We start from the raw sequence: 26,345 nt of genomic DNA, 5'->3' as shown, positions 1-26,345 counted from the left end.
TAATGTCCTGTTTTTTTATGTTGTCAAGACGAAGGCAAGATTTCGGAGTGTGTCAGTGGGAATTTTTGCCATTTTGGTCTAAAAAGCGTTTAGGGAAAGCGTCTTTTTCCTGTTCCGGTATGTAGTAGTTTGAGATAGTTGGTGGAGAGGGACTCCACTGGGCTCACAGAACACTTTTGGGATGAATTGGGATGATCACTATAAGACTGAATCACTTATACAGTAGAAACATATCTGATAAAGCATTTCTATGCATTTTACTCCCCTATTTGTCTCCAAATTTGGTCGTATCCAACCACCTTATTGTATTTCCGCCTCTACTGGTGCTGACCTCCACTCCTGACCGAGGAACTCCATAACTAACACACGCCCCTCCTACACGTGTGCAGTAGCTGACCACTTCTTTTCACCTGCACCAAACAACCACCGATCTTATTAACCCCCCTTCATTAAAATGCTTTATTAGGGCAGTTGTAGCTTACCGGTTAAGGTACTGGGCTAGTACTTGAAAGGTCGTTGGTTCAAGCCCCACCACTGCCAAATTGTCACTGTTGGGCCCTTGAGCAAGGTCCTTAACCCTCAATTGCTTATACAATATACTGTCACAGTACTGTAAGTCACTTTGAATAAGGTCTTAAAGACTGACCAGCCAGCAGAGGTCAGAATTGCAGTGGTTATGAGGAGCCCATCTAACCCCTCCCTCCCACAGACAAGCCAGTTATGTCCTTCTAGGTGCCCGGCCGGTAGCAGAGCTGTGATACTATCTTGCGTGTTCGAAATACCAGTTATAGTATATGAGTGTATTTTATCTCTGCACCACTTGAGCTCTCGATAAATCATTTTAATATTAATTCCACCTGTTTTTTTGTTTGTGGGATTGTAACATGCTACGACACCAAGCCTTATCAGTACTTGGTAAAGGAATCCCAGTATTCCAGTACGCTCCATCACAGGTACGGAGCTTAAAAGTGAAGGTTGGAAAGAAGAAGCTGTAGGCGACCGATCCTCAGGAGAGCCGTGGGAGCTCCAGCCCACCAGCTTATCTCACTTTAGACACATTTCAGCCAGCACTGGCATCCCACTCCTTCTGGGATGCACTTGGCAACCTTTTCTGGCAGGAAACGGTGAGAGAGATACAGTGCTGATTCTTTCCTCTTCATCCCTCTCTAAACATCTCTTTCTCCGGCTCCTCCTCTGATACCGAGCTCCGGCATTTCTGCCTCGTTCCTCGCTGATCCTTTGTTTGCCTGAGAGCTCCAGAAGCTTTAGGAAACCTGAGCTGCTCCGGCAGAATGAGAGGATTATTCAGTGTCTAATTAATGTGAGGAGTGATCGTGAGGATGATGATGATGTTCACAGCAGGAGCTTCTCATCTACTTAACCACTTCATTTATAAATTGATTGTATATACTGTTTGTCTTTTTTTGGATTAGCGATGTGCTTCTCTTTGTCTGAGTCGATACAACCTGCTACAATACAGCACTGTATGAACTGGTGAGGTGAACTGAATTCTGTCTCTCAAACTGGAAGAGAGAGCTTATCCAGGATATCACGAAAGATCTCAATAAAAAAGAGCTGCAGATGCTTCTACTGTAGCTTCAGCTTAGCTTAGCACTCATGACTCTTAACCCTTAACCCTAAATTAGACTGAAAGTTGCTTTCGATAAAAGTATATACAGTGTATCACAAAAGTGAGTACACCCCTCACATTTCTGCAAATATTTCATTATATCTTTTCATGGGACAACACTATAGACATGAAACTTGGATATAAGTTAGAGTAGTCAGTGTACAGCTTGTATAGCAGTGTAGATTTACTGTCTTCTGAAAATAACTCAACACACAGCCATTAATGTCTAAATAGCTGGCAACATAAGTGAGTACACCCCACAGTGAACATGTCCAAATTGTGCCCAAATGTGTCGTTGTCCCTCCCTGGTGTCATGTGTCAAGGTCCCAGGTGTAAATGGGGAGCAGGGCTGTTAAATTTGGTGTTTTGGGTACAATTCTCTCATACTGGCCACTGGATATTCAACATGGCACCTCATGGCAAAGAACTCTCTGAGGATGTGAGAAATAGAATTGTTGCTCTCCACAAAGATGGCCTAGGCTATAAGAAGATTGCTAACACCCTGAAACTGAGCTACAGCATGGTGGCCAAGGTCATACAGCGGTTTTCCAGGACAGGTTCCACTCGGAACAGGCTTCGCCAGGGTCGACCAAAGAAGTTGAGTCCACGTGTTCGGTGTCATATCCAGAGGTTGGCTTTAAAAAATAGACACATGAGTGCTGCCAGCATTGCTGCAGAGGTTGAAGACGTGGGAGGTCAGCCTGTCAGTGCTCAGACCATACGCCGCACACTGCATCAACTCGGTCTGCATGGTCGTCATCCCAGAAGGAAGCTGAGGCACAAGAAAGCCCGCAAACAGTTTGCTGAAGACAAGCAGTCCAAGAACATGGATTACTGGAATGCCCTGTGGTCTGACGAGACCAAGATAAACTTGTTTGGATCAGATGGTGTCCAGCATGTGTGGCGGCACCCTGGTGAGAAGTACCAAGACAACTGTATCTTGCCTACAGTCAAGCATGGTGGTGGTAGCATCATGGTCTTGGGCTGCATGAGTGTTGCTGGCACTGGGGAGCTGCAGTTCATTGAGGGAAACATGAATTCCAACATGTACTGTGACATTCTGAAACAGAGCATGATCCCCTCCCTTCGAAAACTGGGCCTCATGGCAGTTTTCCAACAGGATAACGACCCCAAACACAACCTCCAAGATGACAACTGCTTTGCTGAGGAAGCTGAAGGTAAAGGTGATGGACTAAACCCAATTGAGCACCTGTGGCGCATCCTCAAGTGGAAGGTGGAGGAGTTCAAGGTGTCTAACATCCACCAGCTCCGTGATGTCATCATGGAGGAGTGGAAGAGGATTCCAGTAGCAACCTGTGCAGCTCTGGTGAATTCCATGCCCAGGAGGGTTAAGGCAGTGCTGGATAATAATGGTGGTCACACAAAATATTGACACTTTGGGCACAATTTGGACATGTTCACTGTGGGGTGTACTCACTTATGTTGCCAGCCATTTAGACATTAATGGCTGTGTGTTGAGTTATTTTCAGAAGACAGTAAATCTACACTGCTATACAAGTTGTACACTGACTACTCTAAGTTATATCCAAGTTTCATGTCTATAGTGTTGTCCCATGAAAAGATATAATGAAATATTTGCAGAAATGTGAGGGGTGTACTCACTTTTGTGATACACTGTATATATACTGACATGGTGGTGGTGTGTTAGTGTGTGTTGTGCTGGTATGAGTGGATCAAACACAGCAGCGCTGCTGGAGTTTTTAAATACCTCACTCTCACTGCTGGACTGAGAATAGTCCACCAACCGAAAATATCCAGCCAACAGCACCCCGTGGGCAGCGTCCTGTGACCACTGATGAAGGTCTAGAAGATGACCGACTCAAACAGCAGCAATAGATGAGCGATCGTCTCTGACTTTACATCTACAAAGTGGACCAACTAGGTAGAAGTATCTAATAGAGTGGACAGTGAGTGGACACGGTATTTAAAAACTCTGCCTGATCCACTCATACCAGCACAACACACACTAACACACCACCACCATGTCAGTGTCACTGCAGTGCTGAGATTGATCCACCACCTAAATAATACCTGCTCTGTGATGGGCCTGTGGGGGTCCTGACCATTGAAGAACAGGGTGAAAGCAGGTTAAAAAGGTATGTTGAGAAACTGACGGACTACAGTCAGTAATTGTAGAACTACAAAGTGCTTCTATATGGTAAGTGGAGCTGATATCATTACACCACACCAGCTCATACACATAAATATAAACAGTTAACGATATTAAAGATGCAGATTGAGGCTTGAATGTCTTTCTGGCTACTTACCGCTAGCACGGTATCAAACACGCCTGAACTGGCTCACGAAGGGCCCCTTCCAGAGATACAGCTAATCTCTTCTGGATGTTAGATCTCCAGGAGACGAAACAGCTGCTGCGCCCTGGGAAATGATTAAACACTAGAAGCTCGGTTATTTCCCCCACAGTCTGTGAGTCCATCAAGTATTTCATATTAATGTGCCATCAAAAACGGTTCCGTATCAAAGACCGTTTCCTCCGGGGATTCATTCTGGAGTTTAAAGGATGAAAACTACAACCGGCTCATCCGTGATGAACCCAGAGGAGACTGGGAGCGCCGGCGTGTCGCCTGTGGACGGTGTGTCTGTGTTCGTTCAGTGGAAACCTGGACTGTGGGTGAAGGGTCGTGCTCAGGGGTTTTATACACATTCACAGCTCAGTAATCAGGAGGGACGTCCACATAATTCTAATTATGCACCACAATTCTGGGTTCTGGGTTCATTTAACTTGGTATTTGATGATTTGGGGAGAGTTTAGTAGCTATAAATGCAGGTCTCATGGCAATAAGCTGTGGTTTAGTGCTAATTCGATGGTCTTCAGTGATATTGATTGTACACTTTATTCATCAGTGTGAGGATTTGTACTGATCCGATGATGGAATGATGGAGATCTTGAGTTGGTTTGCTTCCACACAGTGCTGGAAATCCACTGCATGAAGCCTCTGATGAACAGGTCTTGAGCTGATGTTGTTCCAGAGGCTGACTGGAAGTGGTACAGCTGAGGACGGGTTTGTGTGAACTACTGTGAGCTTTTCCAACAAGTCCTGATGTGAAAATGTGTAACGTAGGAATGTCCATGACCAACGGTTCATTGTTAGCTTGATGCTGTTGGTTAAAAATGTCTTCTACATTCATTTTGAGCAGTTGATGTGATGCTAACAGGATTAGGGGTGTGAATAAAACATTAGGAATATGTAGGAGACAGGATTAGGAGTATGTTGGAGACAGGATTAGGGGTGTGAATGAAACATTAGGAATATGTAGGAGACAGGATTAGGAGTATGTTGGAGACAGGATTAGGGGTATGTTGGAGACAGGATTAGGAGTATGTTGGAGACAGGATTAGGGGTATGTTGGAGACAGGATTAGGAGTATGTTGGAGACAGGATTAGGAGTATGTTGGAGACAGGATTAGGAGTATGTTGGAGACAGGATTAGGGGTATGTTGGAGACAGGATTAGGAGTATGTTGGAGACAGGATTAGGGGTATGTTGGAGACAGGATTAGGAGTATGTTGGAGACAGGATTAGGAGTATGTTGGAGACAGGATTAGGAGTATGTTGGAGACAGGGTTAGGGGTATGTAGGAGTCAGGATTAGGAGTATGTTGGAGACAGGATTAGGAGTATGTTGGAGACAGGATTAGGGGTATGTTGGAGACAGGATTAGGAGTATGTTGGAGACAGGATTAGGAGTATGTTGGAGACAGGATTAGGGGTATGTTGGAGACAGGATTAGGAGTATGTTGGAGACAGGATTAGGAGTATGTTGGAGACAGGATTAGGAGTATGTTGGAGACAGGGTTAGGGGTATGTAGGAGTCAGGATTAGGAGTATGTTGGAGACAGGGTTAGGGGTATGTAGGAGTCAGGATTAGGAGTATGTTGGAGACAGGGTTAGGGGTATGTAGGAGTCAGGATTAGGAGTATGTTGGAGACAGGGCTGGGGTATGTAGGAGACAGGATTAGGAGTATGTTGGAGACAGGGTTAGGGGTATGTAGGAGTCAGGATTAGGAGTATGTTGGAGACAGGGTTAGGGGTATGTAGGAGTCAGGATTAGGAGTATGTTGGAGACAGGGTTAGGGGTATGTAGGAGTCAGGATTAGGAGTATGTTGGAGACAGGGCTGGGGAATGTAGGAGACAGGATTAGGAGTATGTTGGAGACAGGATTAGGAGTATGTTGGAGACAGGATTAGGAGTATGTTGGAGACAGGATTAGGAGTATGTAGGAGTCAGGATTAGGAGTATGTTGGAGACAGGGTTAGGGGTATGTAGGAGTCAGGATTAGGAGTATGTTGGAGACAGGGCTGGGGTATGTAGGAGTCAGGGTTAGGGCAGCAGGTAAGGGGTGAATCTCTCACACTGTAAATCAATCAAGCATGTGTGACTTGTCATGAAGCTTAGTGATGTGTTATATATTTTGATGGGATGTTATAAGCTTGTTGGTAATCAGTTAACCGTCCACTAATGTTAGCTGTTTATTGGTTAAAGGAAATTGGCAAAATTCGCATCCCTAGTCTAATAAAAGTGACAATTTATTGATTTGTAGATCAAAATAGATCCATTTTAGCACTTCATACATACAGTATTTTACCACAGACTGCAGGTAAAGTCATGTTTTCTCAGGCTGACCGCGGTCTTTCCCGCCGCGTCCGTAATGTGTCTTCCTGTCCGAGGTCTGCGTGACCTTAGGTTTCATTTCCCACTTATTTTATATGACTAAAGGCTCTGGGTTGAGAATGTTTATGGTTATGGATGTGAAATACAGCTCCAGCTCTTAGAAACAAAGCTACTTCGTCTCAGCCGCTGTGTGCTAACATTATGCTATGGATCGTGTTTTATGAAGCGTTACGTGTTAGTAATGTCACCGTGTTTCGGAGCAGCCGGAGGGGGCGCGTGAATGACTGGCGCTCGCCAAACAGAGCGCGGTCGATGAGGGAACGCTACGGGCAGGTGGCATAATCAACCAGCCATGTTTTATAGCCTCCCATATTTTCAGGAGCTCTTTAAGTATCTGCTGCCGTGGCTCCTTACACACGCTGAGATATTGATCCGTGCGGCTGCTGCCCGGATCTGATGCCTTATCGACTTCGTACGCTACACCCGACGCTCCTGATTAGCACAGATGTGGGATTAGTCAATTTGTAGTGAGTCTCGTAGTGAGAATTTCTCCTTCTGTTCCAGAGATCGGCGTCCCATAGTCCACTGAGATAGATCGATGTCCGAGACACGGCATTTAAAGCTGCTGCGCTCCAAATTACGTCCGGGTCTGTGTGGAAACCTGGTCAGCTGCCTTGCTGCCTACTGCCTGCCTGATCAGCTGCCTCAGTAGAGAGGATTCTAATGAGACTTGAACTCATAAGGCAGATTATTTAGGCGCACTATTTAGAGATTAAGTCACCGCAGTTTTAGCTTGCTAAGCTAACACAGTTACACAGGCCATTCAAACCAAGGGGCTGAGGCGGCACAACCCGCCAGCACGCCAGCTAACGTCTCCCTCCGTGTACCGAAAATGAGTCTGAATGTACAAATAAATGACACTTGTATATTTTACCTTTATGGAGCGTGAGGATCTGAGCGAGTTTGACGAGGGTTCAATTGTGATGGCTAGACGACTGGGTCAGAGCATCTCCAAAACTGCAGCTCTTGTGGGGTGTGTCCTGGTCTGCAGTGGTCAGTATCTATCAAAAGTCGTCCAAGGAAGGAACAGTGGTAAACCAGCGACAGGGTCATGGGCGGCCAAGGCTCATTGATTCACGTGGGGAGCGAAGGCCAACAGACGAGCTACTGTAGCTCAAACTGCTGAAGGAGTTCATGCTGGTTCTGATAGAATAGGTGTCAGAATACACCTCAGCATCACAGTTGCTGGGCTGTTTTGGCAGCAAAAGGGGGACCAACACATTATTAAAAAGGTGGTCATAATGTTATGCCTTATCGGTGTATTAATATTCATGTATAAAGCTCAGAACTAATAAGTGTCAGCCAGCATATCAGACTACAGCAGCTCTTCAGATCACTTCAGCTGCAGTCGTTTCAGCCGCCGTGCTGCTGTGGGTGGTTCTGGGTTTGGAGAGCATCGTGGGACTGAACCATAACGCCTGATTAAATGTGACACACTTCAGCTCTCGGATATTCCTTGTAATAAGGCGGCTCTAATTCCTCCGGCTCCCCCGTCTCTTCGGGTACGTGAGGTACGTCTTTAAATTATGCAGAACTAGCAGGAGAGATGAGTTCTGGTGTTTGTCCTGTGGACAGAATAACGGAAACCTGCAGCTGGGTGTTTATTTGAAGGATGTTTTGATGATTCTCGCCAGCCTTTGACTTCTGAACCAATCCCTGTAGGGGAATCGAACCCAGACCAAACACTAATACTAACTAAGAATTGGTTGGCTGGATCAGATCAGATGCAGAACGCACACCAGCGCTAGTCCACTTGTCCTGAAGAGATGATTGAATATTAAATCTGCGTTTACGTTTTGCGTCTGAATCCCTGGACGCGTCAGTACACGTGTATCATTCTTTCCATTCCGGCTCGTATAATATCAGAGCTCAAGCGAGCGCTCATTTGCAAACATCAAATTAATTTAACATCATAGATAATTACACTGTTTTCCCATGAGGCTGCTGGATTATGGATCACGCTGCTGCCGTCTCACTCACAAGTATCGCCCGTCAGCCAAGACTCGCACCCCTTCCTCGCCGAAAAAATCTGTGCTGCTGTGTTAGGATGAAAACCGAACGCTCTCTGAATGTGTGTTAGCTGAATTATGTTGGAGATGTTTTTCATTTCGTTTTCATGTTTTATTGTTGCCTAATCCTGGTCAGGGTCGTGGTGGGTCTAGTTCCCCTCCACGGCCACCCCTCGGCCAACCCTTACCACAGATCTGTCTGTAGACGCCTGGCTTATAGCATCCGATTCAAACCCTGGATCCCAGTCATAGTGGAATAGCGTGGTTCACTGCTGCGCCACTTGAGCGCCCAACAGATGTTTAAAATATTGTAAATATATTTATATAAGCTTGTGGTGCCGTCGCTTTCTCCTCATCTAATCATTTCATGATGGGTTCCATTTCAAACCGTAGACAAGATGACCTTAATCTGACGTGGATGTGTAAGTAAATGATGTGATTGTGAGATGCTCTGTAATAGACATCTGATAGACCGATATCTGTTCTTGGGGTGTATTGTGTATCAGGAAAGGCTCTGGATCCACCAGACCCTGACCAGGATGAACTGATTATTTACATTTTCGTCATTTAGCCGACGCTTTTATCTAAAGCGACTTACATATTTTGGTTTTGTTTATGCATTTTCTTCCCTTTTTCTCCCCTTTAGCGTGCCCGATTGCGTCATGCTTCCTCTCCACCAATGCCGATCCCCGCTCTGATTGAGGAGAACGAAGCTAACCCACGCCCCCTCCGACACGTGGGCAGCAGCCGTATGCATCTCATCACCTACACATTGACGAGTGCAGTGCAGCTCAGCATTGTGTACGGAGGGACAAACCCTGAGAGCACTCTTTTCCCATCAATCAGCCAGCAGAGGTCGTAATTGCATCAGTCATGAGAGAGAGAGACCCCATCCGGCTTAGTCCCACCCATATCTGAACAACAGGCCAATCATTGTTCATGTGGCCGCTCAGCCTTAGCCTTAGTTTTTACAGCTGCGCCACCTAAGCGGCATCTAAAGTGACTTACAGTACTGTGACAGTATATCGTCCAAGCAATCGAAGCTTAAGGACCCTTAAGCTGTGACAATCTGGCAATGGTGGGGCTTGAACCAGCGACCTTTTGATTACTAGTCCGGTACCTTAACCACTAGGCTACAACTGCTGATTATACTGTTATTGCAGACGCAGTTTCCTTTCGCTGCATTCTCTGTTGTGCAGGAGTTTCGGTCTCAGTCTCACCGTTGTCTATTTCAGCTCCTTTGCTTCTTGAAGCCCTTGACGTCTTCGACTGCACCTCCTCCTCCTCCTCCATCCCGCCCAGTCCTCTTCTCCTCTATTTTAAACGAGGCGCCGGATCCGGGGCGTGTCTGCGCCTCAGGACGGAGCTTAATGTGAGTTTCATTTGAGCTGCCACCTGCGGAACATAACTCAGACGTTACGATGTGAATCACATGCTGCTGCGACACGCGCCGCCAGATTTATGGTGGATACAATAACACTGTAATGTGAACGAGCAGCGGCGCATTCATCATTTTCCCGAGCGTTCGCGGCCGCCCTCCCACGTCAACCCTGCAGCGGCGTCACTTCTCACCTACGCTGCGTCCTAATAGAGTTCCTGCCGACTCCATTCACTCAGAGCAAAAAGCAAAAGTAGATGTTATTTATTACACTGGGTGGTTAAAAGTATGTGGACACCTGACCTGGACACCCTGTTTTATTTGTATTTGCCTTCTGTTGCTCTCAAAATTGCAGAAGTTTTTAATATCAAACACAATCATGGACAATTTCGTGTCTCCAGTTCACCTCACTTGTATGTGTTTGGGGCGGCACGGTGGCTCGGTGGGTAGCACTGTCGCCTCACAGCAAGAAGGTCCTGGGTTCGATCCCCAGGCGGGGCGGGGCGGTCCGGGTCCTTTCTGTGTGGAGTTTGCATGTTCTCCCCGTGTCTGCGTGGGTTTCCTCCCACAGTCCACAAACATGCAGTCAGGTTAATTGGAGACACTGAATTGCCCTGTAGGTGAATGGGTGTGTGTGTGTATGTGTGTCTGCCCTGCGATGGACTGGCGCCTCATCCAGTCGTGTTACTGTGTGCCTTGCACACAGTAAAAAAAGCTTGAAAAGCTAGGATAGGCTTATGCCCCCGCGACCCTAACTGGATAAGTGAGTGAGTGAGTGAGTGTATGTGTTTGGACTGTGGGAGGAAACCGGAGCTCCCGGAGGAAACCCACACAGACACAGGGAGAACATGCAAACTGCACACAGAAAGCACTCAGATCGCTCCACCTGGGAATCGAACCCATGACCTTCTTGCTGTGAGGAGACATTGCTACCCACTGAGCCTCTGTGCCGCCCGTTTAGGTTTGGATCTGTGGGTAAATCCTGGAGTCATATATGTACAGTGAGTTTATCTCAGTTTATACATGAGCGTGTGTGTGTGTGTGTGTGCGTGTGTGTGTGTGTGTGTGTGTTGGTACTATGATACATGCCGAGCCCGGAGGGTCTGTCACTTCATGCCGCTCAGAACAGCGTGTGCTAATGTTGTCTCTGATCCGTCCATCCATCCATCTGGAGCTCTGTGTGCCGCAGCTCACGGCCGGTTTCTAGGGGCAACGGTGATACTCGACTGGTATCCGTCGCGGCGCTGAGAGAAAATTTGAGACGTTTTGCTTCCTCTCCCCTCACGCTCGACAGCGTTTCACACTCACGACACCTCGGTGCTCACGGAGACCAAGAGGCCAAAAATAATCAGGATAAAGTGTGTAAAGTTATTATTCATCACGACGGTGTTACGTCTGCTCAGCTGGAGATGGTTCGTTTATCTGAGGTGTCCAAGTTTTCCTAAAAGCTTCGGTTCTTGATTATTCAGTGTTTTATACCCCTTACACAACATTCATGGTGACGTCTGTTTCATAACGATGGTGCATGTGAGGGTGAGAGATCTATCAAATGTGGATCTGACGGTAGTTCCTCTTCCTTAATCCTCTTGGCTCCAGGGGCTGACCGTGCGCTCTGACCCCGGCTTCCAACTGGAATATGCGAAGAAAGAATTTGGTTGTACTGTACGCCTGTATATGTATATATGACAAATGAAGGCATTCTGTTCTATTCTATATTCTATTGTCTTATGCCTAGTTCACACTACACGATTTTTGCCCTGATTTTCGCTCGCCGACTGGTCGCCGCTAGATGTGCAGCTCGGGAGCAACTCTTGAGTTTGCTCGGGGCTCGAAACTCGTCTCTCTATCGCTATGTGTGAACTGTTCAATGACTCGGTCCGAGAGGCTCGCCGAGCACTCGCCGGCTCTAGAAAGATATCTAGCATGTTAAATATCTGGACCTGTCGGCGACTCAAAATCCTGCAGTGTGAAATGTGTTACGATCAGGTTTTAATTGTTATGAATGCAAAATACAGAAGAGGAACCTGGGGGAGGAGGTGCATAATGTAGTTTGTATCAGAATACATAAGCACACACATGCTTACAGTATTTGTGACTTATCGTTCACACCAAACTATCATACCAACACTGCATTGCAGAAAATATTTATTCGACTTCCAGCTCTCTCTGCAGAGAGACAATCCCATCTCCTTCACCCAGATTCATTTATTTTTCCTACTTGATTTTACGCTGCACATCAGCACACAAACAACTTTGGTCGCTCCTGTCTTGTTGACGTCCATTTTTGGACGTGGTATCATTAAACCCCTCGTCACTTCTCGTTTCTTGACAGAACGTAGTTTCAGAGACCAGACCGGACCACAACGACCCAAGTAGTGTACAGATCTGTTCAGTATAAAGACTTGAGGGACGAGTGTGAGTACAGTTGTAGGGCAGTTGTAGCCTAGTGGTTAAGGTACTGGACTAGTTAACAGAAGGTTGCTGGTTCAAACCGCACCACTGCCAGGTTGTCACTGTTGGGCCCTTGAGCAAGGCCCTTAACCCTTAATTGCTTAGTCTGTAAGTCGCTTTGGATAAAAGCGTCTTCTAAATGCCAAAAATGTAAGTGTAAATGTAGTACCAACAGACAGTGGGACAAGCCACGAACCAGGGTATGGCAGTAATTGTTTAATGCTCCCATCTTCATGCTGTTGTGTCAGAAGTCCCAGGTCATGCAAGTGTTCCACGGTAATGCAGACCCCAGTACCACAACATGTCAATGTAACTAGTGTTAAAATGGATGGGTCTGGTAGAGCTGTGGTCCCCAACCTGTCCGTGGGTCATTTATTATGTTTACATTTTCAGTACTGTGACAGTATATTGTCTAAGCAATTGAGGGTTAAGGGCCTTGCTTAAGGGCCCAACAGTGGCAACCTTGCAGTTACCTTTCGATTACTAGTCCAGCATTTTAATCGCTAGGCTACAACTGCCATTATTACTGGGCCTCACAGAAAGAATAAATACTTTAATTCTTTTCCTGTTTTATTGAAACTCACCCTGAAACATGTTTTATTCTGAAAAAACAGATTCTCTTGTAATAACATCCATCTGTTCCTCTTGGCGCGTTTGACACGTACCTATTTCAGTCACGTGTTACCGAAAAATTAAGCCCACAAGCTTGCTAGAATGAGTAAAAACAAATGTCTTTGGAGCGCTGCTGTGGAGGTTGGGGACTGCTGTGGTAGAGGGTCTGCTGTCTACAGTCAGTCACTGCACTAATTGAAGTGCATCTTTGTACATTTAAGTGTGCATTTGTTCTAATCCCTGTACAGGTACATTGACAAATCCCTTGATCCTGGCTCAGCTCTTGTATTACCTGGTAAATATGGACCGAGTCCAGTCTGATCTGCTTTTCAGGGATTAACTGAGTAGGTTTAGCAGCTGAGATGAGATGAGACAGGCCTGTGGGTGAAATCTCTCTTACTGTGCCGTCCACCTTTCCTTTCAGCTCAGCTTGTTTGAGGTGTCAATTGTTCTATTTTCTGTCTCACCGCCGGCCGGCCTCACTTCATGTCTCCACTATAGAAAACAGTGAAAGACAACAGAGCGGCTCTCACACGGTCTCTGTTAGTCCAGACCAGGATGATCCTTTACTTAAGGATTGTTCATTTCTACTGGCGCTGACTCTTGGTTTAGGGCTCAGAGAAAATCTGCCCATCATGTTTTAATGCAGGTCCATTAACACTCTCTCTCTCTCTCTCTCTCTCTCTCTCTCTCTCTCTCTCTCTCTGTGTGTGTGAGTGATTCTTAAATGACTGAAGGTCTATTCAGTATCATCACCACTTGTGTGAATCTTTTTAAGCTTTGATTTAATCTCACCCTGATAAACCAGAAATTCTCATAGTGTGTGAAGCTCTGAAACAAGCCAACCAGTTATAGTATGAATCATTACATCATACATTCACAGGTACAAGAATGTGTACTTATTTTACCAGGTTTAGGTTTAGGGGTTATTGTTAGAGTTAGGGTTAAGATTAGGGTCTGCACTAGAGGTAAAGTTGGGGTTAGAATTAAGATTATAGTTAGGGTTATAATTAGGGTTAGGATTAGAGTTGGAGTTAGCGCTATATTTATAGATATGGTAGGGTTAGAATCAGGGCAGATTTAGGGTGTGTTAATGTTAGATCTAGGGTTCTAGGGATCTAAATTTGGGTTTAGGATTCAGACTTAGGGTTTGGATTTGGGGTTTGAAGTTAGGGCTAGAGTTGGGGATTGGAGTTAGGGTTTCACTGTAATGATTAGAGTTAGCTTTGAGGTTTAGGGTTAGACCTAGAGTTGAGTTTAGAGCTTGGGGTTATGGTTAAAGCTAGAGTTTGGACTGATATTAGGGTTAGAGTTAGGGTTAGAGCCACAGTTAGCATTGGGTTGTGTTTAGAGCTTGGGCTTAGGGTTTGGGTTGGGGATGGTGATAGAGTTATTGGTAGTGTTAGAGATAGAGATAAAATTGGGATTTAAGTTGGGGTTAGGGCTTGTTTTAGGGTTAGAGTTAAGGTTAGAGTTAGGGCTTGTTTTAGGGTTAGAGTTAAGGATAGAATTGAGGTTAGGGTAAGGTTAGGGCTAAAGCTAGAGTTTGGGGCTGGTGTTAGGGTTAGTGGTAGGACTAGGATTTGGGTTAGGTTTAGGGCTAGAGTTGAAACTTGTCTTTGGGTTAGAGATAAAGTTAGTGTTACAGTTGGGGTTAGGGGTTCAAGCTTAGTTGGGGCTTGTTTTAGGGTTAGAGTTAAGGTTAGAGTTTGGGTTGTGGGGTTTGGGTAATGTTAGGTTTATGGTTAAAGCTAGAGTTTGGGGCTTGTGTCAGGGTAAGTGTTAGGATTAGGGTTGGGGTTACGTTTAGAGCTAGAGCTAAAGTTGAAGCTTGTGTTAGGGTTAGAGATAAAGTTGGGGTTAGGGTTCAAGGGTTAGGGGTTTAAGCTAAGTTGGAGCTTGTTTTAGGGTTAGAGTTAGGGTTTTGCTCTTCATTTGTGTTGCTTTCACCTGTTTATTGCACTAGTAAATTTGTAAGGATTGTTTGGACATTTTTACCAACACTTGCTTTTGGTTCAGATCTAAACGAAAATCTTTATTTATGTTTTATTGCAGGTTAAATAACTCCTGGTACTTAAATCTTAAACGACTGTAACCGTATCGATCACCAGGTCTGCTCAGTTCGAGTCTTCTTAAGTGTTGCTTTGATCCCCGTCAGATCAGCAATTAAAAATTCATGAGACCCAAATAAAAGACATGAACCAGAGTGTTGGAGTCGTGAATCCCATCGCTTACTGACAGCGTGATCGTGCTTTCAGTGAAACAGCAGCCTTCCAGCACCCGATCAAGGATAGCGGTGGCATCATCACCGCGTCTTCATTTCTCTCTCAGATAATGATGTCTTCAGGCCCTTTCTGTTATGACTTACAGAGTCCTTTGAGGCTTCCAATTATGATATGCAGATAGGGGTGTAATAATTACAGTCTTTGGTTTCTGCTGCTCATTGTTGAAGCTGTGAATGCGCAGGCTTTGATGAGGAAACATGCTGCGTCCTGCCTTTAATCATGCAGGACCTGGGGATCTGTTTCAAACTCAGATCCACCTACAGTATTTCTGCAGCGCTCGTTGGTTAAGAAGCATCATCGGCTGCGTAAGTCTGGGTTTGAACTCATGTTCCACTTAATCTGAAAGGAGTTCAGTGGTGCCTCACTGAAGCATGTCTTTATAGAGCGCGCTTTGTGCACAGGGGAACAGTCGTGCTGGAGATGGAAAGGTCTTCCCCAGAGTGTTGAAGGCATATAATTAATTCACGACCATAAAATGAGCCTTTTACCAAGTAATATGCAGGTTTGTGTTTAGCGATTTAATGTTTTCCATCCGTGTAGCGTTCAAGTGTCTCACGTTTACTGGTTAATCTGCACTATGAGCCGTCCTAGCAATCCCACAGCAATTCAGTTAGCGATCGCCTAGTCAAAATGTCCAAGATGTTGAAGTAAAGCAGCTAAAAACACGACTCAGGTAACTGAGCTTGAAAAACTCAGACACAGGAAGGGGGGGAGTCAAAACACAGACAAGAAGCAGCGCTGCTGTGTCTGATCCACTTATACCAGCACAACACACACTAACACACCACCACCATGCCTCTGTCACTGCAGTGCTGAGAATGATCCACCACCTAAATAATACCTGCTCTGTGGTGGTCCTGTGGGGGTCCTAACCATTGAAGAACAGCATGAAAGGGGGCTAACAAAGCATGCAGAGAAACAGATGGACTACAGTCAGTAATTGTAGAACTACAAAGTGCTTCTATATGGTAAGTGGAGCTGATAAAATGGACAGTAAGTTCACTTCTTCATTTGCAGGGTGTTAATAATATTGCCAGGCAGGGAAGAGGTGCTTCCCAAAAATCAAGGGCTGAGGCAGCAAACAAATTCAACCCCAAGCTCCAACCCATCCAAAAAAAAAAATAATCAATGGCTGCGTGTCTCTTTGTCTGGTTTATGTAACATCAAATCGATGCTCTGTTGCTTTTCCACTTTGGCAAATGAAAAATAGAATGAAATCGAATCAGTTTGCTTCGGCGACTCCACACAATCGCGGTGAGATTTAGTTCGGCCGGGTATTATCTTCCTCCTCACTGTGAGCTCGCGGATTTTTAAAAAGCTATTAAGGTCGAGGCCGGCGGGTGGACGGACAGGAGAACTCAGCGGTCAGGAGAATGTGAACGTTACTCTGTCGGTCCTACAGTGAAGAAAAACGCTCTAATAATCGCTAATAATAAACGTCTGATAGTGAAGAGATTTACAGCCAGGACTTGTGGGATTTGATGTTTAATTTCAGCCACTCTGAACACAGCGTCTGTTTAAAGATGCTGATTCAAGTTGAATTTGATTTCTGATTACGTCCACGCCCGCATCGCCGCCACAGTAAACAATAAAGGTGAACGACGGCGACGACGAGACGGACGATTCGAGACGGTGAAAAATCATTTATCACATTTTAAAGCCTGAAGCTTCTGAGCAGCTTCCTTCCTTTGCAGATTGTTTCTCAGGCACTTAATGCTTTTGAGAACGCTGTTTTAATTTCACAGTTTATTAATTTATTTGAGACAAACATTTGGAAGGCATGCTGCGTGCTGGGTGCTGCGTGCTGTATTAAAATAGATTTTCATGCAGTTCTCACTGTGGTCCTGCTGATTGAGGTTTGTTAAAACTTCCTGTGACACGGGGCATTTTAAGTCATTTAAAACAGACTTTACATTTACATCATTTAGCAGACGCCTTTTATCCAAAGCGACTTACAGTACAGTGACAGTACACCGATCAGCCATAACATTAAAACCACCTCCTTGTTTGTACACTCACTGTCCATTTTATCAGCTCTACTTACCATATAGAAGCACTTTGTAGTTCTACAATTACTGACTGTAGTCCATCTGTTTTTCTGCATGATTTGTTAGCCCCCTTTCATCCTGTTCTTCAATGGTCAGGACCCCCACAGGACCACCACAGAGCAGGTATTATTTAGTTGGTGGATCATTCTCAGCACTGCAGTGACACTGACATGGTGGTGGTGTGTTAGTGTGTGTTGTGCTGGTATGAGTGGATCAGACACAGCAGCGCTGCTGGAGTTTTTCACCTCACTGTCACTGCCGGACTGAGAGTAGTCCACCAACCAAAAATATCCAGCCGACAGCGCCCCGTGGGCAGCGTCCTGTGACCACTGATGAAGGTCTAGAAGATGATCGACTCCAACAGCAGCAATAGATGAGCGATCGTCTCTGACTTTACATCTACAAGGTGGACCGACTAGGTAGGAGTGCCTAATAGAGTGGACAGTGAGTGGACACAGTGTTTAAAACCTCCGATCCACTCATACCAGCACAACACACACTAACACACCACCACCATATCAGTGTCACTGAGAATGATCCACCACCTAAATAATACCTGCTCTGTAGGGGTCCTGTGGGAGTCCTGACCATTGAAGAACAGGGTGAAAGCGGGCTAAAAAGGTATGTAGAGAAACAGATGGACTACAGTCAGTAATTGTAGTACTACAAAATGCTTCTATATGGTAAGTGGAGCTGATAAAATGGAGAGTGAGTGTAGAAACAAGGAGGTGGTTTTGATGTTATGGCTGATCGGTGTATATTGTCTAAGCAATTGAAGGATAAGGGCCTTAGTCAAGGGCCCAACAGTAGCAACCTGGCAGTGGTGGGGCTTGAACCAGTGACCATTCGATTACTAGTCCAGTAATTTAACAACTAGGCTACATTATGTAACTGTGCACTGTGTAATTTACACTTGTGTTGCATCGTGTTGTTTTATTTTAGTCTGTATCTAAAAGCCACTTGAACGTTCATACAGCAGCAGTTTGAAGTGGTTTTGTAACTGCACTGCAGGGAGCTCGTACATTCGCTCTTTTATCCTCGTGCCCTGGTTTGACAGCTGTCAGAAGTCTTGGCACCCAGCTGTGTTCGCCACTGTTTGAACGGGATTATGGGAAATTAACAGTGTTCAGAGGGAAGCGGTTAAGAGGATTCTGGTAGATTTATTAGCCATATGGGTTGGGATCGGCTAGGCTAACGTCTTCATTACACAAGGGGCTCGTTTGATACATGCTGGCAGGGCTGGTATTAGCAGCCACACAGTCTAGAGCTGGGTAGAATATACAGTATATATACAGTATATATACCACCTCCTTGTTTTTACACTCACTGTCCATTTTATCAGCTCCACTTACCATATAGAGGCACTTTGTAGTTCTACAAATACTGACTGTATTGGTAATGCTTTGTTAGCCCCCTTTCATGCTGTTCTTCAATGGTCAGGACCCCCACAGGACCACCACAGAGCAGGTATTAATTGGGTGGTGGATCATTCTCAGCACTGCAGTGACACTGACATGGTGGTGGTGTGTTAGTGTGTGTTGTGTTGGTGAGTGGATCAGACACAGCAGTGCTGCTGGAGTTTTTAAACACTGTGTCCACTCACTGTCCACTCTATTAGACACTCAAGTCAGAGACGATCGCTCATCTATTGCTGCTGTTTGAGTCGGTCATCTTCTAGACCTTCATCAGTGGTCACAGGACGCTGCCCACGGGGCGCTGCTGGCTGGATGTTTTTGGTTGGTGGACTATTCTCAGTCCGGCAGTGACAGTGAGGTGTTTAAAAACTCCATCATCAGTAGTCTCTCTCTCTATACATATTATGAGAAACTAGCAGCCGCCCTTCTGAGAAGGCTTTTCACAAGTCTTTGAAGTATGTCTGTGGGGATTTGTGCCAATTCAGTCAAAAAATAACAGCATTTGTGTGGCTGGGCACTGATGTTGGTCAATAAAGCTTCAGTTGATTTTCCGGTTCATTCCAGAGCTGTTGAGTAGGACTGAGATCAGGTTGCTGGAGTTTCTTTAAACTGAGATTGTGTTCATGTCTTGCTTTGTTCATGCTGGAACAGGAAATGGCCTTCCCTAAAGTTGTGAGCATATAATTTACCTCATATAATTGATTTATTACACCTGGTAGCAATCTTTTTGGTGGAAACACATGAGTTTTGGTCATACAGTGTAATTCTGTGAGTAAAACGTTCCAGTTTCTGATCTTGGTCATAAAGCAGATAAACAAGGTGATTTTACACAAATCATGTAAGATCCTTCAGCTCTTCCTTTTAAGAATCACATGATACGTTCGCCATTACGTCTCGTCTGTATGAGTGCCTCTGTTCCCACTCTCCACCCTCCGTGGTTTCAGCCTGGTCCAGGTCATTAGACGCGGTTTCATCTCCTGCAGAAAGCTGAAAGTGTGATGTGATTGATTCACAGCGAGCTGAATCTCTTACTTTGAAGTGTGTGCTGCTGCATGCTGGCTTTAGAAGAGTGTGTGCGGTCCGATAAGAGTCAGACCGGCTCGGATTTCCATTCACGGTACAGCTCTCGCTCTTTCATGCCGTTAGGTGTGAAGAGCGTCACGTCTGTTCCTCTCAGGAGCTTATTTTGTTCTTCTAGAGAGGACGAGCTGCTCCTGGATCATCATGCTGGTCGTGATGGTGAAGAGCACTTGTATGAACTGTGGATCAAAGTCTTGTTTACACGGTACCTTCACAGTCCTGACCACACACTATATGGCTGAAAGTATGTAGACGCCTGACGGTTTGCGGTTTTAACGTTTCTTTTTTAAACCGTGGGCATTAATGTGGAGTTTCATCCACCTCACACACACTTTGATGATGTTCCTAGCCCTCTTATGTAGGCGGCTAGCATGAACTGTGTCTGTATATATAACATTTGTGTTCCACTTACCATATAGAAGCACTTTGTAGTTCTACAATTACTGACTGTAGTCCATCTGTTTCTCTACATACTTGTTCTTCAATGGTCAGGACCCCCACAGGACCACTACAGAGCAGGTATTATTTAGGTGGTGGATCATTCTCAGCACTGGAGTGACACTGACATAGTGGTGGTGTGTTAGTGTGTGTTGTGCTGGTATGAGTGGAGTTTTTAAATACCGTGTCCACTCACTGTCCACTCTATTAGACACTCCTACCTAGTCGGTCCACCTTGTAGATGTAAAGTCAGAGACGATCGCTCATCTATTGCTGCTGTTTGAGTCGGTCATCTTCTAGACCTTCATCAGTGGTCACAGGACGCTGCCCATGGGGCGCTGTTGGCGGGATATTTTTTGGTTTAGTGGACTATTCTCAGTCCAGCAGTGACAGTGAGGTGTTTAAAAACTCCAGCAGCACTGCTGTGTCTGATCCACTCATACCAGCACAACACACACTAACACACCACCACCATGTCAGTGTCACTGCAGTGCTGAGAATGATCCACCACCTAAATAATACCTGCTCTGTGGTGGTCCTGTGGGGGTCCTGATTATTTAAGAACAGCATGCTGAGAAACAGATGGACTACAGTCAGTAATTGTGGAACTACAAAGTGCTTCTATATGGTAAGTGGAGCTGATAAAATGGACAGTGAGTGTAGAAACAAGGAGGTGGTTTTAATGTTATGGTTGATCGGTGAATAGTCTAAACTTTTATTTGGTTTGATTTGGCTGTGTTAGATTTCTGAATTATTTGATCCAGTGTAGCCTGAACTGACCCGCCCTACAGCCACGGCATTCTCTGTCAAACAGATTGCAGATTGAAATGTGCTGAAAGGTGCTGAGTAAACTGTAAAACCCAGACTGAAATCCTGAGGGAAATCAGAGAAAAATAAACTTTCACTCTTATCTGGGTGTGTGAGCAGAAATAGATTCACTTCTTGACAGGCTGGAGGAGAATCATGTGTGCGGTGCCGAGCCGTTTTCACTTCAGCAGAACCGCTTATCAGTTCAGGACTGGGTGGGCCGAGCTGCTGTAGGTTTAATATATAATTCATGTATTCATGCTGGTGCACGGTCAGGTAGATGTGTCTGAGGGAGGTGCGGCGGTTAAAACAGTGACTCCTGCTATCAGCCGACTGGGTGCCTACACAGACACGATTGGCTGTGTGCCTGTAGGGGGAGGGAGGGCTGAAACAGGGTTCCTCATTACTGGGGCAGCTCTGATCTTGCCTGACCAGTCGAGGCACCTTCATGGAGGTTGGCTGGTCGTAACACTGTTCTGCATCCCATCAACACACGTGCAGTCGCCAACCACTTCTTTTCACCTGCTAGGGTCGAGACAAGGGGAAATCCATTGATGCTTGTATTAATGATCTGATTAAAACAGAGATTTTAGACTCGCTCTAACACTCCTCTTCTCTTCAGCTTTCTTCACGGAGATCCCTCATGATATGACGGCGCAGACTGGTCAGGATGTAGAGATGGCCTGTTCGTTTCGGGGATCGGGCTCCCCCTCCTACTCCTTGGAAATCCAGTGGTGGTACATCAGGGATCACAGAGAGTGGAGCGACAAGGACACGTGGACCACCAACCAGGTAAATCCATCGTCACCGTATCATCATTAATCTCTCGTTTAATTAGTATTATGGCGTCTGGTTGTTTTGGACATCTTCTATTCTGTGTCCAGTCTGTGTCCCAATACAACCCAGACCAGGACTGACTGGTGAGAATGAATGAATGCCATAAATAATAATTCTCTCCAATTGGCTGCCAACTGTGCATTAATTTCTATATACAGTGTATCACAAAAGTGAGTACACCCCTCACATTTCTGCAAATATTTCATTATATCTTTTCATGGGACAACACTATAGACATGAAACTTGGATATAACTTAGAGTAGTCAGTTTACAGCTTGTATAGCAGTGTAGATTTACTGTCTTCTGAAAATAACTCAACACACAGCCATTAATGTCTAAATAGCTGGCAACATAAGTGAGTACACCCCACAGTGAACATGTCCAAATTGTGCCCAAATGTGTCGTTGTCCCTCCCTGGTGTCATGTGTCAAGGTCCCAGGTGTAAATGGGGAGCAGGGCTGTTAAATTTGGTGTTTTGGGTACAATTCTCTCATACTGGCCACTGGATATTCAACATGGCACCTCATGGCAAAGAACTCTCTGAGGATGTGAGAAATAGAATTGTTGCTCTCCACAAAGATGGCCTGGGCTATAAGAAGATTGCTAACACCCTGAAACTGAGCTACAGCATGGTGGCCAAGGTCATACAGCGGTTTTCCAGGACAGGTTCCACTCGGAACAGGCTTCGCCAGGGTCGACCAAAGAAGTTGAGTCCACGTGATCGGCGTCATATCCAGAGGTTGGCTTTAAAAAATAGACACATGAGTGCTGCCAGCATTGCTGCAGAGATTGAAGACGTGGGAGGTCAGCCTGTCAGTGCTCAGACCATACGCCGCACACTGCATCAACTCGGTCTGCATGGTCGTCATCCCAGAAGGAAGCTGACGCACAAGAAAGCCAGCAAACAGTTTGCTGAAGACAAGCAGTCCAAGAACATGGATTACTGGAATGCCCTGTGGTCTGACGAGACCAAGATAAACTTGTTTGGCTCAGATGGTGTCCAGCATGTGTGACGGCGCCCTGGTGAGAAGTACCAAGACAACTGTATCTTGCCTACAGTCAAGCATGGTGGTGGTAGCATCATGGTCTTGGGCTGCATGAGTGTTGCTGGCACTGGGGAGCTGCAGTTCATTGAGGGAAACATGAATTTCAACATGTACTGTGACATTCTGAAACAGAGCATGATCCCCTCCCTTCGAAAACTGGGCCTCATGGCAGTTTTCCAACAGGATAACGACCCCAAACACAACCTCCAAGATGACAACTGCCTTGCTGAGGAAGCTGAAGGTAAAGGTGATGGACTAAACCCAATTGAGCACCTGTGGCGCATCCTCAAGTGGAAGGTGGAGGAGTTCAAGGTGTCTAACATCCACCAGCTCCGTGATGTCATCATGAAGGAGTGGAAGAGGATTCCAGTAGCAACCTGTGCAGCTCTGGTGAATTCCATGCCCAGGAAGGTTAAGGCAGTGCTGGATAATAATGGTGGTCACACAAAATATTGACACTTTGGGCACAATTTGGACATGTTCACTGTGGGGTGTACTCACTTATGTTGCCAGCTATTTAGACATTAATGGCTGTGTGTTGAGTTATTTTCAGAAGACAGTAAATCTACACTGCTATACAAGTTGTACACTGACTACTCTAAGTTATATCCAAGTTTCATGTCTATAGTGTTGTCCCATGAAAAGATATAATGAAATATTTGCAGAAATGTGAGGGGTGTACTCACTTTTGTGATACACTGTATATGCAGTATGCAGTGCTAGCTCAGTGGTTAAGGTAGTGGACTAGCAATCAAAAGGTTGCCGGTTCAAGCCCCACCACTGCCAAGTAGTCGCTGTTGGGCCCCTGAGCAAAGTCCTTAACCCTCAATTGCTCGGATTGTGTTCAGTCATGATTGCTTTGGATATAAGCATCCGCTCAATGCAGCAAATGTAAATATATGTTCACATCTCTTCCAACTGTATAAAATACTTTGCTTCCTACTTGGCAACAACAGTTTGGGGAAGGCTCTTTCCTGTTCTAGCATGACTGTACCCATGTGCTCCAAGTGAGATGCATAAACACCTACTTTAATTAATTTGGTGTGGAGGAGTTAGAATGTCACTTGTGAGCCACAACGCCTAGTTTAACCTTAGTGCCTGACCTTACATATGCTCTTTTTACTAGGCACAAATTTCCACAGACAGACTCCAAAATCTTGCGAATTGCCCTGCTTGAAAGACAGGTGAATTGGAGATACTGAATTGTCCATGACTGTGTTCAGATGGACACTCAGTCTTTGTAAGGTAATAAATGTGTGAGTGTAGCTCAGTGAAGAGTTGGCGCCTTGTTCAGGGTGTATTCAAGCCTTGTACCTATTGTTTCTGACCAGGCTTGGACCCACAAAACCATAATAATGATAAAGTGGGTAGAAATGAATGAATAAGCGAGGCATAAATCACTTTTTGGACCAGTGTAGGGTGTGTTTGAGCGCCAACGTGTTTCATCTTCAGTAACAAAAGACTTTACAAGACCTTGGTTCAGCATGAACAGAATGAACACAGAACAACTCAATACGGTCCAACATTAACTGGGCCGAGTCAGAAGGAAGTGAAGCAGAAGGAAAGAACTGGAAAAAGAAATGAAGAGACGTTGGGAGGAAGATGCAGAATTTTGGAAGCAACGTGCACTTTATCTCCACATTAATCACATGAGTAGAAATAGCGTCAGGTTCCCCGGGCGCCTGGAGGAACAGAACAGAGGTGCAGACAGAATCAGCGCCCAGAGGAAACCAGGGAAAGATTGATAGACGCTGAGAATATTTTCATGCCGGGCCGAAGGTTCATCGAGGAGCGGAAACATTCGTCCGTCTGCCTGCTGTGCACCCACAATGCTTTTTAATTGGACCGAGGGAGAAAGGGGGTGAACGAGGTGGGGGCACAGAGAGTCTATCTAACCTCTCGCCTCGCCATGCATTATTCATCCGAGCCAGTAAGGAGAGCGCCGTAGGGTCAGTGTGTGCAGTCCACGTCTCCTCCACGTACAAAAAACACACTGCTGCGCTGCGTCCAGCCTCCGTACAGACCAACAAGGCTGCAGGATTCACTCCACACCCACAACCACAGTCATTAATCATCACCAATGTGGTCCTAGTTCTTTTGGGTTCGTAGCTGTAATGCTCTGTCCAGTTCTTTCAAACCATCCTGTTACCCAACATCCTTACATCAGCTCGTCAAAATGTTCTACACGTCTCTGAGTTTCATGCCATGTTGACTTTAATTCATTCATTCATTCATTTTCTTATCTGCTTATCCAGTTAGGGTCGCAGGGGGCTGGGGGGGCGCTGGAGCCTATCCCAGCTTTTCAATGGGCGCAAGGCACACAGTAACACCCTGGACGGGCCGCCTGTCCATCGCAGGGCAGACACACTTGTTTTGGCTCTTTAGTGTAGGTTTAATTTTGTGCTGTGTTTAAACAGTCCCAATCAATCCCCAAATCAACATTCAGCACTGATGGATATTCGACAAATGTCACAGTGTCGACCTTTGATCTGACCTATACTTTCCCTCGCATATAAATCATGTGACTTACATAACAAAATCTCACCAAAAGTATGTGGACAGCTAACCGTGAGCTTGTTGAACATCCTGTCGCAAAACCAAGAGCGCTAACATGACGTCTCCCCTCTCCCCCTGCTTTAAGGCTTCCCACACGATCTTGGAATGTCCCAATGGGAATTTGTGCCCATTTTGTAAAACTAAATAAAACATTTGTGAGGTCAGGTGCTGATATTGGATGACAAGATCTGGTTTGCAGTCTAATATCCAGTTCATTCAAAATTAATCAGGGCTGTGAGCGGGTTACTGGGGTTCCTTCACACCAAATTAATCCGACCATGTTATTTGTCTCAAAGCTGGACGTAAATGTAATGTAATAGATCATGTAAATGTGTGTGTGTGTGTGTGTGTGTGTGTGTGTGTTTAAACAGAATAATCAGGAGGGGTGTCTACATATTTTTGACCGAGTGTGAGTAGGTTTGTGTGGTGTGTTTGAGTTTTTAATGATTCTCGTGAAATTTATTGTAGGTGGCGCCTCAGGACGAGCTGTCGAAGGATGCTACAAAGATCAGTGTAAGTTCTGCTCATTCCATTCAGTTCTGCTGGTTATAAAAGGAGGCAAAACAGATCCAAACATTCTTATAAGCTATTGCATTTTATTTTAGGTTTATTTTTTTATATGAAAAATCAGCTGGGTTAAAAATAAACATTAAACATCAGAGCTGATATTTACTTACATGACCTGCTGAGTCACTGAGTTCAGATTCAACACTCCTGGTTATTGGTTTGGGGTGATGCTGTAAGGATGCGTTTTTATATATAAAATATAGACATTTGTTTTAGATATATTAAATAGTGATGTGTTTTAGGTATATGGGGATGAAATTCTTGATATACGTTTGATATATTTTATGATATATTATATGGGGATGTGTTTTTATGCATTTGTGTTTGGGTTTACTTATGTGTTTTTGTGTGTGTGTTTGTGTTTTTGAGCATTGGTGTGTAGTTGTGTGTGTATGTGTGCATTTGCTTTAATGGGTGTACTTATGTGTTTTTGTTTGACTGTGTGTGTGCGTTATTTGCAATATGCATTAG

The 26,345-nt window shown here is 45.2% G+C and overlaps 1 protein-coding gene across 1 annotated transcript in view; it reads left to right on the top strand.

Moving 5' to 3' along the window:
- LOC134333629 (V-set and transmembrane domain-containing protein 2-like protein) overlaps positions 1–26,345 on the top strand; it is a 40,082-nt gene that overhangs the window by 6,871 nt on the left and 6,866 nt on the right. The window contains exons 2-3 of the mRNA XM_063015708.1: positions 21,491–21,660; positions 25,776–25,820. Of these exons, the coding sequence (XP_062871778.1) occupies positions 21,491–21,660; positions 25,776–25,820 (215 nt within the window). The remainder of the gene's footprint in view (positions 1–21,490; positions 21,661–25,775; positions 25,821–26,345) is intronic.

This window comes from Trichomycterus rosablanca, chromosome 19 (assembly GCF_030014385.1).
Source record: "Trichomycterus rosablanca isolate fTriRos1 chromosome 19, fTriRos1.hap1, whole genome shotgun sequence".
NCBI lineage: Eukaryota > Metazoa > Chordata > Actinopteri > Siluriformes > Trichomycteridae > Trichomycterus > Trichomycterus rosablanca.
Note: the sequence above shows the minus strand (reverse complement) of the source record. Positions and strands in the feature narration are given on the sequence as shown.